Source organism: Pyrus communis, chromosome 9, assembly GCF_041283825.1.
Source record: "Pyrus communis isolate YQ-2024b chromosome 9, ASM4128382v1, whole genome shotgun sequence".
Classification (NCBI taxonomy): domain Eukaryota; kingdom Viridiplantae; phylum Streptophyta; class Magnoliopsida; order Rosales; family Rosaceae; genus Pyrus; species Pyrus communis.
Genome location: NC_142573.1, coordinates 12,649,576 through 12,664,171, shown reverse-complemented (window position 1 = coordinate 12,664,171; position 14,596 = coordinate 12,649,576). Strand labels below are relative to the sequence as shown.

At 36.8% G+C, this 14,596-nt stretch overlaps 1 protein-coding gene and 1 non-coding gene across 2 annotated transcripts; both read right to left on the bottom strand.

Moving 5' to 3' along the window:
• Positions 1 to 951: 951 nt before the first annotated feature.
• LOC148694275 (uncharacterized) lies at positions 952 to 1,804 on the bottom strand. The gene is made up of 2 exons (XM_088700663.1): positions 1,694 to 1,804; positions 952 to 1,542 (listed from the first exon to the last, which is right to left on the bottom strand). The coding sequence occupies exons 1-2, from the start codon at positions 1,802 to 1,804 to the stop codon at positions 1,027 to 1,029; spliced, it is 627 nt and encodes a 208-aa protein (XP_088556789.1). The 3' UTR covers positions 952 to 1,026.
• Positions 1,805 to 4,643: 2,839 nt separating this feature from the next.
• LOC137740581 (uncharacterized) lies at positions 4,644 to 12,243 on the bottom strand. The gene is made up of 2 exons (XR_015966872.1): positions 12,145 to 12,243; positions 4,644 to 5,960 (listed from the first exon to the last, which is right to left on the bottom strand). It is a non-coding gene; the product is annotated as an uncharacterized LOC137740581 (transcript).
• Between the last annotated feature and the right edge of the window lie 2,353 nt (positions 12,244 to 14,596).

Here is a 14,596-nt window from a genome sequence, read left to right as displayed (position 1 = left end):
AATTGTTTCATGTTTTTATTTTTTTTTATTTTTTATTTTTTTATAACTGGATGGTGTAAAACATGTAGCAAATGCGTTTTGTAAGGGCCAAAGAAACTGAACATGGGCTGGGGTTTGCTATTGGTTTTCAGGTGAGGGATATAATAAGCCCTCATAAAGTGGGAACAGTCGAAGTTGACCACTTTCAGACTAGGTGGCAGTCGTAGTTAAGTGTAGTTTTTGAATTTTTGGTTTTCATTCTGTCAGTTTGCTCGATTAATGGTGAAGAAGACCTGAATCACATGTGTGTAACTATAGCATATTGTATATATACTAAAAACTTTTGACATAGTTTTTATGGTTTTAAAACTTGCAGCATCACCCCGGCACCTTCGCTAGTCGAAACTAAAACAGTAAAACTGTAGAAGAAGCCTTTGAACACATCAGTCATAGTGAAAGGGAAGTGGAGAAGATTTCCGAGATATTCTATTGAGCAAAACCGTTGTTGATGAGCTTTTTAATCTTAACAGGAACAACTCTACGATCTTACAAACAACTTCCGTCGATAGTTTTGGAGAATCCGACAGAAGACTATTTTCTGATTGCGCAAATAGTTCATCGAGTGCAAAGGTAGTAGAAAAGGTAGCAGTTCTACTAAAATGTACGGTCAGTCGTCTACTAACATGTTAGGGCAAGTCAAGTTTAATGAAAAGGTATTAGAAACTATTGCCTGGCTATCCTTGATTTTCTAACCTTAAAAAGTAAATTCCTGTAATATGCAGTGGAAGCATGGCAAGTCTCTGTGCGAATTCTGAGTAGTATTTGTCAAATATGGGGATGAATGTCTTATATTGATTGTGGTAATGTTGAAATGTTTCTAGATTCAATATATCTTCAAAATTCAAAACAACTACTAATCGAAAAAATCATATGAATCTGAAAGAAGTATGAAATATGTACTTGCCTTCATTATCAAACTAGGAAAGAGAAAAACAAAAGGGGTGTTTGACTCATATATGTGATGATGAGCGTGATGATGACGATGCATCACCAGCTTGATTGTGCTTCACCATAGAAACGAGCTGGATGTGGGTCAAAAACATAATTAGCACGATCCAAATCATGCATATTTTCCTTCATAGGTTTGTCCCATACTAGTTTAATCCTTGTTTTCTTCAATGACCTAGAATATTTGGATTCTGCAAAAATTATACCAACTTCGACTTTATACCCGCCTTGCAATTTAAGCTTATCGTTCGATAATTGCCCCTGCCAAAGATAATTTTGTTCATCTTTTAGCTGCTTCACCCAATCTTCTCTGCTTATGTTGGCTTGCAACTCAATACGCTGAGTATTATTTATATCAGTAATAGCAAGAGGAAGAGGACGATCAATTCTCTTCCCTGAGCTGTACAAGCAGAACAGAATCAACCCTTCAAATTTACGATCATCATTGGGGGGAATAACAAGGTTGACTTTATTGACATCGTCGACAAACTCAAACCAATCATGAACATAATTCCCATGGAGGAAAATGCCACCAAATCCGCAAGAAGTCCATCCCTATATATACAACGCAAGTGTCATATATATATATAGACACTTCTCATTAATTTTTCTTGTTTTCTGTTTGGTTGCTCATAAAATAGACAAAGAGAAAGAAAAATGTGGTCTTTCGTTTGCGTTTTTTATCAGATAGCTTGGGGTAAGAGACGTTACTAAATTCCGTGTGGAGGGTTTTACGATGAATACGAGTAGTCGGCGGCTTTTCAAACTCGGGCTCACAGACAACCACGGTGAGGTAGTAGCTGTGGAGTACTCTCATATCCCGGCAATCCCTGACGACGTCGTTCCTGGAACTAAAGTATTCTCTGGTACAGATTAAACTCGCCCACTACATTTACAATGAATTTGGAAGTTTTAGGTCACGACTTACAGTTTATGGCTCCAAACTGTTTGTCACGAAATTGATTATTTGATTGGTGGTGTTTTGGTATTAAGAGGACGAACAGATTCGTGATCTAGATCAGGGCAAAAGCTTGCCGTGAGAAATCGAGGAGGGAGAGATTTAATGACAGGCATGCGTCCAATCTCAAATTATATTTTTTAAATTTTTTGAAGAATTGGGTTCTGTTTGTAATGATGAAATGAATGGCGGTTTTCTGTTGAATTTTAGTGTTTTGCAATTTGGGATTTTTATGCGGGTTGTAAATATATATATATATATTAATGCGGGTGATTGAATTTTTTTAATGAAATGAGACTGAAAAATGAGAAGTTGTCATCAAGCGCTTATGTTTTAGTATAATTTCACATCTATGATACCAAAGTGTTTCCCCCAATCCAGTTTTGTCTTTTCAGATGACTATAATGCCACAACCCATGCAGAAGAATATAGCTGAGTGAGCAACTTTTGTTTTTAATACTGTGTTTTGAAAAAATGTTGACGAAAGAAAGATCAAAGAAACTGATCATGGGCTGGGGTTTGCAATTGGTTTTCAAGTAAGGGATGTAATCAGCACTCATAAAGTGGGAACAGTCGAAGTTGACCCTTTTTAGAACAAGTGGCACTTGCCACTTATAGAACTGAGGAGTGAAATTGCAGAGCGCATGTATATTTATCCTTCTTAAGTGTTGTTTTTGGATCGAACACAATTTCATGTACAATTCATATTTTTGCTTTCCTTTTTTTCAGTAACCAAAATGAGGAGTTGGATCAATGTCAGAGACGACCATTGCGATAAAAACTCTTATTTTGTATAATTCACGTGTCACCATTTTATTAGGTTTGTGGGTCCCACATACATACTAACATAATAGTTGACGGAATTTATACAAAAGAACCAAATTGATGTGCGATAATGAATGTTAGGGACAACATTGATTGATTTTAAGTGAGGGACTAAAGTGATGAGTTTGATCAACCTCAAGGACAATTTGTGATAAATTATTATTTTTTTTTAATCATGCATTAAAACTAGACCTGGCATTCGTGTTGTGTTTTTCGTGTTCGTGTCATATTCGTGAAATACCCGATATTTTAACAGGACATATTGTATAACACTCGTTAGAGTAAACAGTTAATATGACCAACCCGTTAATATTATCAGGTAATATGACCCGATCCGTTACCAGTTAAAGAAAATATATTTAAATCAATAAATAATGAAAATGAAAAAAATAATTTGACAAACAAAAAATGGAAAACATAATACTAAATTAGTATATGCATATCATATTGTCACATATATATTACTTCAAAACATTAAAAAGGAAAAAAAGAAAAAAACATTTGTCTTTCAAATATTACATACTCCAAAATAAGAGTCTAATGAAAAAATATTAGTACAATAATACAAAATATCAAATGTTTAAGATATGCAAAATAAAGGGAGTTGCATTTTAAGGTTGAAGAACCTTACACATTTATATATGCTTTTACATTTTTCAGACTTGTACATTAATGATTATGAATTTTATTTATTTTGAACCCGCTTAAAAATACTATTCATGAGGGTTTGTATGGTTTTAAAAATTCAAACGATGATGTACCAAGACTCAAAGCTAGAGAAGTGATCACGAGCGTTTGCATATTTTTTTCACATTTTTTGCACTTTTAAATTAATTATTATAATTTTGTAATGTGTTTGGTATTTTTTAATTACTTGCTATTTTTTTTTTAATGTGTTTTATAATTTTTTTAATCTCAGCCTTTGCCTATAGTGTACCATAAAAATAAATAAAACTTAAATTTTTTTAAATTTATATAGAATAATAATACAATAATACATATTTAAGATAAAATATGGTTATTTTATTCTATAGTAAGTTTTTTTAGTAAAATTAAAATCATCAAAATAACTTTTTCTTAACGTGTCGAATCGGGCTACCCACGTGTCACATTCGTGTAAACCTGTTAAGGACCCGTTATTAACGGGTTCTTATTGTGTTGACCCAAAATTCATTATTTTCATGCCGTTTACATGTCCTGTTAATGGATCATATAAAAAATTGTCAGGCATGTTTAAAACCATAAAAAAAAAGGTTATAATTTGAACTTGAGTGCTATAAAATTAATCAATGAACTTGATTGAAATAAATAAAGGTGGTGCTATTTGCACACCTCTTTTTTATCTTCCATATACTCTTTGTCAATTTTTGTCTTTTGATCTTATCCAATTTATTCGATTCAATAGTCAAAAATTGAGAATTATGTAAAATATTAAAAAAAAATATATATGAATAACACTATCCTAAATAAAATGATTACATGGACCCCACTTAAAAACCAGATAAAACTTTACCAGTTACAAGAGTTTAAAAACCAGATAAAACTTTGCCACTCAAAAAATATGCAATATAAAGGAATAAAATTTCCCAGCACTGCGGTTATTCAGTATTGAGTTATTGTTTGCCACTATGGTTGGAACTGACAACATATAACCAATGCAACAGGGATCATGTCTTCTATTTAGGTTCCGTCTGCCCAGCGAAATTCACGAAAAAAGTTAAGGTAATCTAATCAAGTAATGAAATGAAGAATTTTCTGTAATATGGCGCACATTAACCAAATTAATTTGGTATTGTAGACTAAAGCAGTGAGAAACTATGCAAGGAAACACAAAATATCTGATACCATGCTAAAGAAACTGAAATAAAAACCGTAAAAAGAAAAAGAGAGTACATACCCACTGCACTTCTCATAAATCAAGTCAAACATTACATTTCAATCTTCTAATATGCAACTCGTCTTGGATATACTTAGGATCATGAAAAAACAGAGGAAACTGAAATAACAATAAAATGGCCAAATGCACTTACCAATAAGGAAGCTGTGCATTTCTTCCATCATTGAGTAAAATTAAACTTTCAACATAAGAATTCGCAGAGCAATTGTATAAAGATCCAAAATGAAGACCCCCATAGCGAGAAAGCACCAACCTAATCCCGGTTCTATTAACCCGAACCTGGTTGGATTGAAGTGTATATAAAACCAGATCTGCCATGCCATCACGATAATCTCCATCTTCCACAAACAGTTCATTGTCTGTCCGAAAGCACAACGGGAGACTACCTTCTCCATAAATGACGAAAAAACACAACTTTTCAAAAGACCCCTCTTGCATAGCCCATAAGTTAACTTGTTTCTTTCCATCCCTTCGAAGAAAGACTTGAAGCAGGCAAATTGATTCCTTATACACTTTGATACAGAGACTTCCTGAAGAAATAGTATTCGGCACCACCACTTGTTCAAACTTTTCACTGTCCGTATCTAATGACACATCCTGACAATTGAATCCTTCATGATAAGCCAATACGCTATTCCATTCCAAAATTCACATCCCAAATACTGCCACGGGCACTTTAACCAATCAGGAATTACTTCAATCCTCCACCAAGAGTCTGTGCTAAAAGAATAAACTGCCACGGTAAAGGAATCCATCAACCTTTGACCAAAATGCAGCATCCTTACCACCTTGTAGTCGTTAAGCTCTGGGTGGAACCCAAATGAGAGACCAATGTCATATTTGGCACCAGGATGCTGTGGAAGGCCAATAAGTGGAAGGATCCTAATCTTCCTAACAGATGGGTTCCATATCTCTATTTGACTCCTCCAAACCAAAATTCTTGTAGAAATGCAAAGTAAACCATTACTTGAACCGTATATCCCAAAATGTTTTCCATTTTCGGATGGAAGCCTTAACTCCAAGTACTGCTCAAATGTTTCATTACAAAAAAGAGAGTAGCCAATCTTTCGTTTGTCTCTCGAGTTCTGGTGGAAAGCAACTAGATAGGTAGGAGCATGCTTTCGGGTATTCATCAGGTGTGTGCTAACGAAACTTGAACTGGGAATCAAATGACCCCATGACTTTGATACGCACATAAACCGGACAAGCGATTTTACTGGTAATTTTACTAGTATGTTAGTCAAGACTTGTTCAGAGATGTAAGAGGGAGTCTTGCACCGTTTGTTGCTCATTCTGAATCAAAACGTAACGAAACAAAAACAGAAAAATAATGAATTTAGATTAAGGAGCAAATTGCAAACAAATCCATTCCACAATCAACTTTGGAAAGGATAAAATGGGAATGTAAAGGAAAGAACTTTCCTTTACATCAACACACAGAGAGTATATTATTAACCCCTGAATGTATAATGCCCTAAGTGTATTGAACAGAGATATGTAACCAGAAATGAAGAAAGAGAAGAAGTCGAGAGATTTTGTATTTCACAGATTAGAGAAAGTAAAGTTTTTCAGAATGCCAAACATCCCTACAATATCAGCTATTTATACTAGCTAAATATCACATTACACAATGACTCTATTACCCTTTTCTAACAACTCCATTCTAACTAACTCAAACTAAGTAACTAACCAATGACACACTGCCATATGTCAACATGACTATGGTTATTACTCCCCCCACAAACTGAGCTGAGCTAGGGAAGCTAAGTTTGCTGTAGAACCAATACCCAAGCCAAGAGACCTGCAATGTTTCTGAAAAATGGGACTATGCAAACCCTTTGTAAAGACATCGGCCACCTGATCATCTGTGGGAATGTAGTGGACCAGAAGATCCCCTCGTTGAACCTTTTCACGCACAAAGTGATAGTCCGTGTCAAGATGCTTGATCTTGGAGTGAAAAACTGGATTGGAACTCAAAGCCAGGGTAGAAATGTTATCACAGTATAGGGATGGTGGAACTGAGATGGATTGATGAAGATCCTTAAACACAGAACGAATCCAAAACACATCAGCTGCACAGTGAGCTAATGCCTTATACTCTGCCTCCGTGGAGCTTCGAGAAACTGTGGACTGCTTTTTAGACTGCCAAGAAACTGGATTGTTCCCCAAATAGACAACAAAACCTGTGATTGATCGTCTGGTGTTGATATCCGCTGCCCAATCTGAGTCAGAATAGGCAGTAATATTGAATTCCTGGCTTTTGGTATAGTGTAAGCCATAACCAATCGTCCCCTGAATGTACCTCAAAATCCTTTTGACCAAGACCATGTGGACATCAGTTGGTTGTGCCATGAATTGGCAGACCATGTTCACTGAGTAGGCTATATCAGGACGAGTAAAAGTAAGGTACTGGAGAGCCCCAACAATGCTCCTATAGTGACTAGGATCAGACACCAAAGTTCCTTCACCAGCCAGAATTTGAGTATGAGGTTTACATGGCGTAGATGTAGATTTGCAGGTATCCATTCCTGCCTTTTGTAACACATCCTTGGCATATTTAGCTTGGGAGATAAACAAAGAACCATCAGCTCTATATTGTATATGCAATCCCAAAAAATATGTTAACCTCCCCATATCCTTGAGTTCAAATACACCAGCAAGATCATCAATGACAGATTGAATTTTAGTAGAATCTGATCCAGTAAGAATGATGTCATCAACATACAATAAGAGCAAAATGATATCACTACCATCAATCTTGACAAAAAGACTCGAATCAGAAGAAGAGGATTGAAAACCAACAGCTGGAAGATAGCTTGTGAACTTCGAGTTCCAAGCTCGAGGGGCCTGTTTTAACCCATACAGGGATTTGACCAATTTGCAAACATTGCCAGGGCAGGTAGCATCCACAAACCCCTGTGGTTGTTTCATATAAACATCCTCCTCCAAGTCACCATGAAGAAAAGCATTTTTGATATCGAGTTGTCGTAATGACCAACTGAACTGAGTAGCTAAAGCCAAGATAAGCCTCACAGTGGTATGGCGAACCACTGGACTGAAGGTCTCTGAGTAATCCAAGCCTTGCTCCTGAGAATACCCCTGGGCTACCAAACGAGCTTTGAACCGAGATATGCTACCATCTGGATTTTTCTTAACCTTATACACCCATTTACTGCCAATAACAGACCTATGGGAAGGTGGTGGAACAAGTATCCACGTGCCTTGAGATTGTAATGCATGAAACTCCTCTTGCATGGCAGTTTGCCATTCTGGTGACATAGAAGCAGCTTTAAATGTCTTAGGTTCTTCACAAGTTGAAATGTCAGCAATAAAGGAAAATCCCTCAGATACAGGCACACGCAAAGGGGTAGAGGAACCATCAGAATAGAAATCATCAAGTTGTAAAGAGGACAACTGAGGTAGAGAAGCAAGACAACCCACAAAGCTTTTCCTGGGAATAGCACCAGTTCGTAACCTGGTTTGAATACACTCCCTAGTGATAGGTGTGGAGACCAAATTAGGAGTATGTGGAGGTGAGAGAGAAGGAATAACTTGCTGTTGAGAAGCAGAGGCAATGACAGATAGCACTGGAGTAGGAACTGGTGAAGAAGAGTGAACCAGAGATGTGTCAGAGCCCTGAACTTCTGGCTCTGGTGACACACGATCTTCTGATGGGGTATTATTTGGAGAAAATAAATCGACATCTGACTGAGATAAAGAGTGTTGAGAACCTCCAGAAGTTGTATTGTGCTGTGAAGAAGACACTGGTATAGTGACCAACACAGATACAGGTCTTGATTGCTCCTGTTCCTCATGACTAGCCATTCTTGCAGGACTTGTATGTGAAACCATTCTGGCAGGAAATAGAGATTCATCAAAATAGACATGCCTGGAAATAACCATCCTCTTGGTTTGCAAATTATAACATATCACTCCTTTGTATCCTTGGTGATAACCCAAAAATACACACATCACTGATCTTGGTTGTAATTTGTTACTATTGTATGGTCTGAGACATGGAAATACAGCTGAACCAAAGATCTTAAGGACTTGGATATCTGGTAGCTTCTTATATAATGACAAGTATGGAGAACTAAAACACAAGCTTTTGCAAGGCATGTTATTAATGAGCCTAACTGAATGAGCACAAGCAAGATACCAGAACACAGAAGGCAAGCCAGAAGCACTAAGAAGAGTAATTGTAGTGTCCAAAATATGCCTATGTTTCCTCTCAGCAACTCCATTCTGCTGAGGAGTATAAGGACAGGAAATAAGTTGTATAATTCCTTTGGCAGCAAGAAAGGAAGCAAACCTCTTGCTGGTATATTCACCTCCCCCATCTGTTTGTAAGGACTTAATTGGAATGCGAAACTGAGTCAGGACAAACTGATAGAACTGAACAAAAATTGTAAACACATCAGATTTATTGTTCATGGGGAATATCCAAACAAATCTCGTATATTCATCAACAAATGTTACATAATACCTATAGCCCTCTATAGATCTTACAGGTGCTGGTCCCCAGACATCAGTATGTACTTTCTGAAAAGGAGATGTACACCTATCAGTTCTAACAGGAAATGGAAGCCTAGACATTTTGCCTTGAATACAAGAGATACAAGTATGATGATTATCATCTGTTTGAACTGGAATATTCGATTGTTTCAACATGAAAGTCATTACATCATGAGCTGGATGTCCTAATCTCTGATGCCAGACATTATTCTTCACTGCTTTTCCCAGATAAGCTGCTGGACACCTGGTGATATGCTGAGAACCCTTTGCACTTGTGACGACTGGAATCTGGAACAATTCATCAGGCCTACTCTTTCCCTGGTACACTATCTCCCTTGTCCTCTTGTCCTGCACAAAGAATGCAGACTCATCACATATAAACCAGCTGTTATTATCTGCACATAACTGTTTCACAGAAAGTAAACTCCTAGCAATAGTAGGCACATGTAAAACTTTGTTAAGAATCAGGGAATGAGTAGGAGTCTGAAGCTTAGTAGATCCAATATGTTTAATTGGGAGACCAGTACCATTCCCAATTGTTATTTTTTCAGAACCCTCAAAGGGTTTTACTTGAGAAAGAGCACTAATGTCAGAGGTTATATGATGGGACGCACCAGAATCAACAATCCAGGTATCTTGAGGAAAAGAGTGAGGTGACTGCTGTGCATTCATGGCAGACAAAGATGAAGGTGGAGGATGACCTTGATAAGCATAGTTTCCCCTGTGATAGCAATCCAAGGCTGAGTGACCTCTCTTCCCACAGATCTGACACTCAACTGCAACACCTGTAAGAGGCATATTGGTATTCCTTTGAAAACAGTTAACTGCAGTATGACCTCTCTTGTTACAGATCTGACACTCAATCACCACTGTAGTCCTATTATCAACAATGCCTGACCAGGTAGTAGGATTCCCAGATTGTCTAGATCCCCCCAAGTACCCTGAGGAATTCCCTCTTCCTCTAAAACCATTATTATGCCTGTAATTGTTACCACCCCTGTAGTTGTTATTACCCCTGTAATTATTTCCAAATGATCCAGAGGGTACATTTGAGGACTGTGATCTAGAGACAGGTGGACCACTAGAATTTGCAGAAAAACCATACCCATATGACTCATTTGGAAACACACCAGGTGGTGGAAAATAATATGGCTACTGGAATTGAGATTGTGAAGACAAATATGGCTGGGAACTTAGATGTGGTGGTAAAGATGCCAAAGAATCACATGGTACTGCTGTGACAGTACCAGCAGTGACAGCTGGAATATGAGCATGACTGTGAGAATTTGAAGATGAAGCAGACGAGTGAGACCCAGTGTTTGAACTAGAAGCAGTAGCTGGACCAGAACTGGACCCTTGCACATACAAAGCAGACATATTCTGAGTAACTATGTTCATATCCCCCTCAATTTCCCTCTCAGTACCGAGTAACAATGCCCGGAACTCCTTCAACGTGAGTGTGGACTCCCTAGCCAATATAACAGTACGAATAACGCCAAATTCCTTTGGTAAACCAGCAAGACCAGCAATCATAACATCATTATCTGAAATAGTCTCACCTGCAGCACTTAGTTGTTCTCTAATATGCTTGAGCCTCAACAAATATTTATCAATTGTATCAGACCCTTTTTGAATCGTGTGTAGTTCAGTTTTCAAATGATTGATTCTAGATTTAGACACAGTGGCATATCGATCAACAAGATTATTCCAAGCCTCATATGCAGTGCGACATCCAATCACATACTCCATAGCCTCATCAGTTAAAGTAGCAAGCAATAAACTCAATAATGCCATATCAACAGTTTCCCATGCAGTATATGCACCTGTGACCTCTCTTGTAACCCCAAGTTCTGAATCAACAACAAACTTTGATGGACAAGGAGTGGTACCATCAAAATGACCAAACAACTTATACCCCCTTAGCACCGACTGAAACTGAAATGCCCATTTAGCAAAATTATCATCCCTAAGCTTAATAGTAAGCATTCCCAAAACACCTTCAACCTTAAATGAAGACATATCCATGACAGAAAGATTGATAGTTCCACAGATCAAGACAACTATACGATCAAACCAAAACTAGCTCCAGAGAATGACACTCTAAAGAAATCAAGAAAGACGAACACTTGCTTGTAACAAAGCAACCAAATTATAGTACTGCAATCAATACGTCAACTAACAGACAATTTCACAATTCATACACCAGAATCCATTCAACAAATCAGGAGAAAACATGACAGAATCCCCAATTCACCAATTCAGCAATACAGGAGAAAACATAATAGAATCCCCAATTCACGAGAAACATGACAGAATCTCAAACGCCATTTTTGTACAGAACGCAATCAACATTCAAGAAAACCCAGATAAAGAAACATGAACAATCTCACCAGATCAGCGACAGAAAACCCTTGCAAGACCCACCAAGAATCTGCATCAGAGTAGCGGAAGAAACCCCAGGGATCGAACACGGCCGTCAACCTTCACCGGCGATGATACCATATTAACCCCTGAATGTATAATGCCCTAAGTGTATTGAACAGAGATATGTAACCAGAAATGAAGAAAGAGAAGAAGTCGAGAGATTTTGTATTTCACAGATTAGAGAAAGTAAAGTTTTTCAGAATGCCAAACATCCCTACAATATCAGCTATTTATACTAGCTAAATATCACATTACACAATGACTCTATTACCCTTTTCTAACAACTCCATTCTAACTAACTCAAACTAAGTAACTAACCAATGACACACTGCCATATGTCAACATGACTATGGTTATTATATATATCATAACCCAGATATTAAAATGGCTAATTGTGCGTTTGAAACGGTAAAAATGTAATTTTTTTTTCCATTTCCAATTAGTGAAAAACAAAACCCTCTAACAGCTAGAAACAAAACCAAATTAAACACCCAGATGTAGGATTCCAGAATCTAGAGGTAGCTGAAAAACTTCATACCTAAACTGAACTGAGAAGCTGGATTATGCTGAGGAAGTGAAGCGAGAAGAAACTTGCTTGTTGCTGTGAGATGGAAAAATGTATCAGTCCCAGGCTCCCAGCCAGTAACTGTGCTTCGGATATATATATATATATATATATAATTTTTTTTTTTTGTTATTATTTTTTTATTGGAATTTAGTGGGAGTTACTGTGGGAGAAGAGAAAGTGGAGTAAAATTAAAATGAGATTACCTTAAGAATTTTAAAAAAAATGTCAAAATGTTCAAATCATTATTAGCAATCAAAACAAACATTAACAATGTTTTCCAACAAAAAAAATCAAATTTGTTGCGGCATAACATGAATTGACAACTCTTAACTTTATTGTCAAAATTAATAGCAGCTTCAAAAAAATTTTGAATTAATTATTGAATGCATTTTACATTAATTTTATTATTATTTGAAAATATTTATCATACCCATGGGAAATTTGAAAAAAATAACTAAAATTTAATAGTTATAACCTAATGTTAATATAAAAGTACTAATATACCCTCAATGACTAAAGTCATTCACAATCATGTCCATGCCCTCCTCTTCCTACTCCATAGCTCTCACAAGTCACAACCCTACTCCCACCACCTCGCTGCAATGCTTCAAGTTGCTTTTCAAATCTGCCACCACTTAGAAGCTTCTCTTGCTGCACCCAGATGGACAAGTACATAAAGATCGAAGCTTTAGTTTCAGTAGCTAAACAGTTGACATACTTTTGGGAATACATTCGACCCAGTACCATTTCCATATGGTCCTTGCTGATTAGAGCCTTGACGTGGATTGATTCGGTGAGGAAACGATACAGCGAATCCATTCTTGTTCAGACGCTCGAGAGTGGGACTGCTGGGTCCGAATCCTCATTGATAGTCGACGAAGCTCTCCGGCAGAGTAGGAAAAGGTTGAATCGATTCGAGTCAAGAAACCTAGTCGTCAAAAACATATGTATGCAAGGGTATTTTAGAACTTTTGCATGGACTTTTGGTTAAATTTATAAGAATTATAAAAAGCAGGCTAAAAATCACTTCGTGCGACAAAATGTGGCTAGTTTTCCATATTTCCCCTCCCACACCTCTCTGATTGAAAATATCAATATACAAATCGCGGACCCAGCTTCTTGGTTCAGAGAAAACCCTACTCCACACCCCACATCTTGGAAGCTTGGCGTTCTCTCCAACCAGTAATTTCTCATTTTCCAAGAAGTTTTCTACCACCGGCCACCTCTGCACCAATATTTCCCTCATGTTCACCACTTGAGACCACACTGAGGGCCTTCCGTAATCTAGTCTTGATCTTGATGCTTCCATTGTGCATTTCCAAATGAGTGCGGAAATGGCTTTAGTACGCGTAGGGCTTGGCACTGTGGCACTTGCAGCTATGGACTGGAGAGCAGCAATCTTTGAGGTATCAAACACAATCCTCCTTGTTACACAATTTTCTTTAGCAGTTTTCACAATGTGTTGGGATATATTTAGGAAATCTAGTGGTGGGAAGCGAGGCTGTAACACCAAATTATATGGAAAGAATCCAATAGAGAAAAAGTAATATCTAATAGATATGGAATCTTATCCATGTAAAGCTTCTGAAACATCGATTTCGTATTTAATTCGTCAAAAATAATTTTTCACAATCAACATGTTTGGAGTTTCATTGGTTAGAGTTTTGTTCAACAATAGAGGGTGTAAGAGGTTTTGATAGTTAACACGTTAAAAGTGATGTGGGGCGTGTTTATAAATTTCTTATATTTTTAAAACCTAATAAGGTCAGAATTATCATTGCATAGTTGGGTATATAAGTAATTTAATATTGAATTTTTATGTGGGGTGAATTTAACATTATGTGAGGTGCTAATATAAAAAACCTTTTTGAATTTGACATATCGGGTGTAACAAAACTTTAAAATATGTCAAAGTGTCACACTAGACCATCTTCAAAGGAAATATCAAATTTTAAGTGGAGTGTCCCGTAATAAAATTTGAAGGCAAATAGAAGCTCTAACCGATATGTCAATCTTATGTGAATTGACATATCTATTATGCGATGCCATTTTTTACATATGAGAAAATAAGATGTCAAATTATTTTTTAAATGTTTTGTTGTGTGGGTACTAGTAATGTACCAATAAAAAATCATGAAAATTAGCTTTTAAATTATTTTTTTTGCTTTGAAGAGTGGGTACTACATATATTAATTGAATAAGAAAAAACATATGGGTTGGAGTAAAAGAAAATTGGGAAATTGCCAAAAAATGACACATTTTCTTAATCTTAGGACTGAAATATGACAAATTGGCTATGCATAAGCCGTGCACATCATACAAAAAACTAAAATGATGAAAATACCCACATATGAAATGTAAATGCTCACAGATGATGACATCATTTTTCTGATTTCGAAGAGAGGGTTGTGAACTCTAGCTT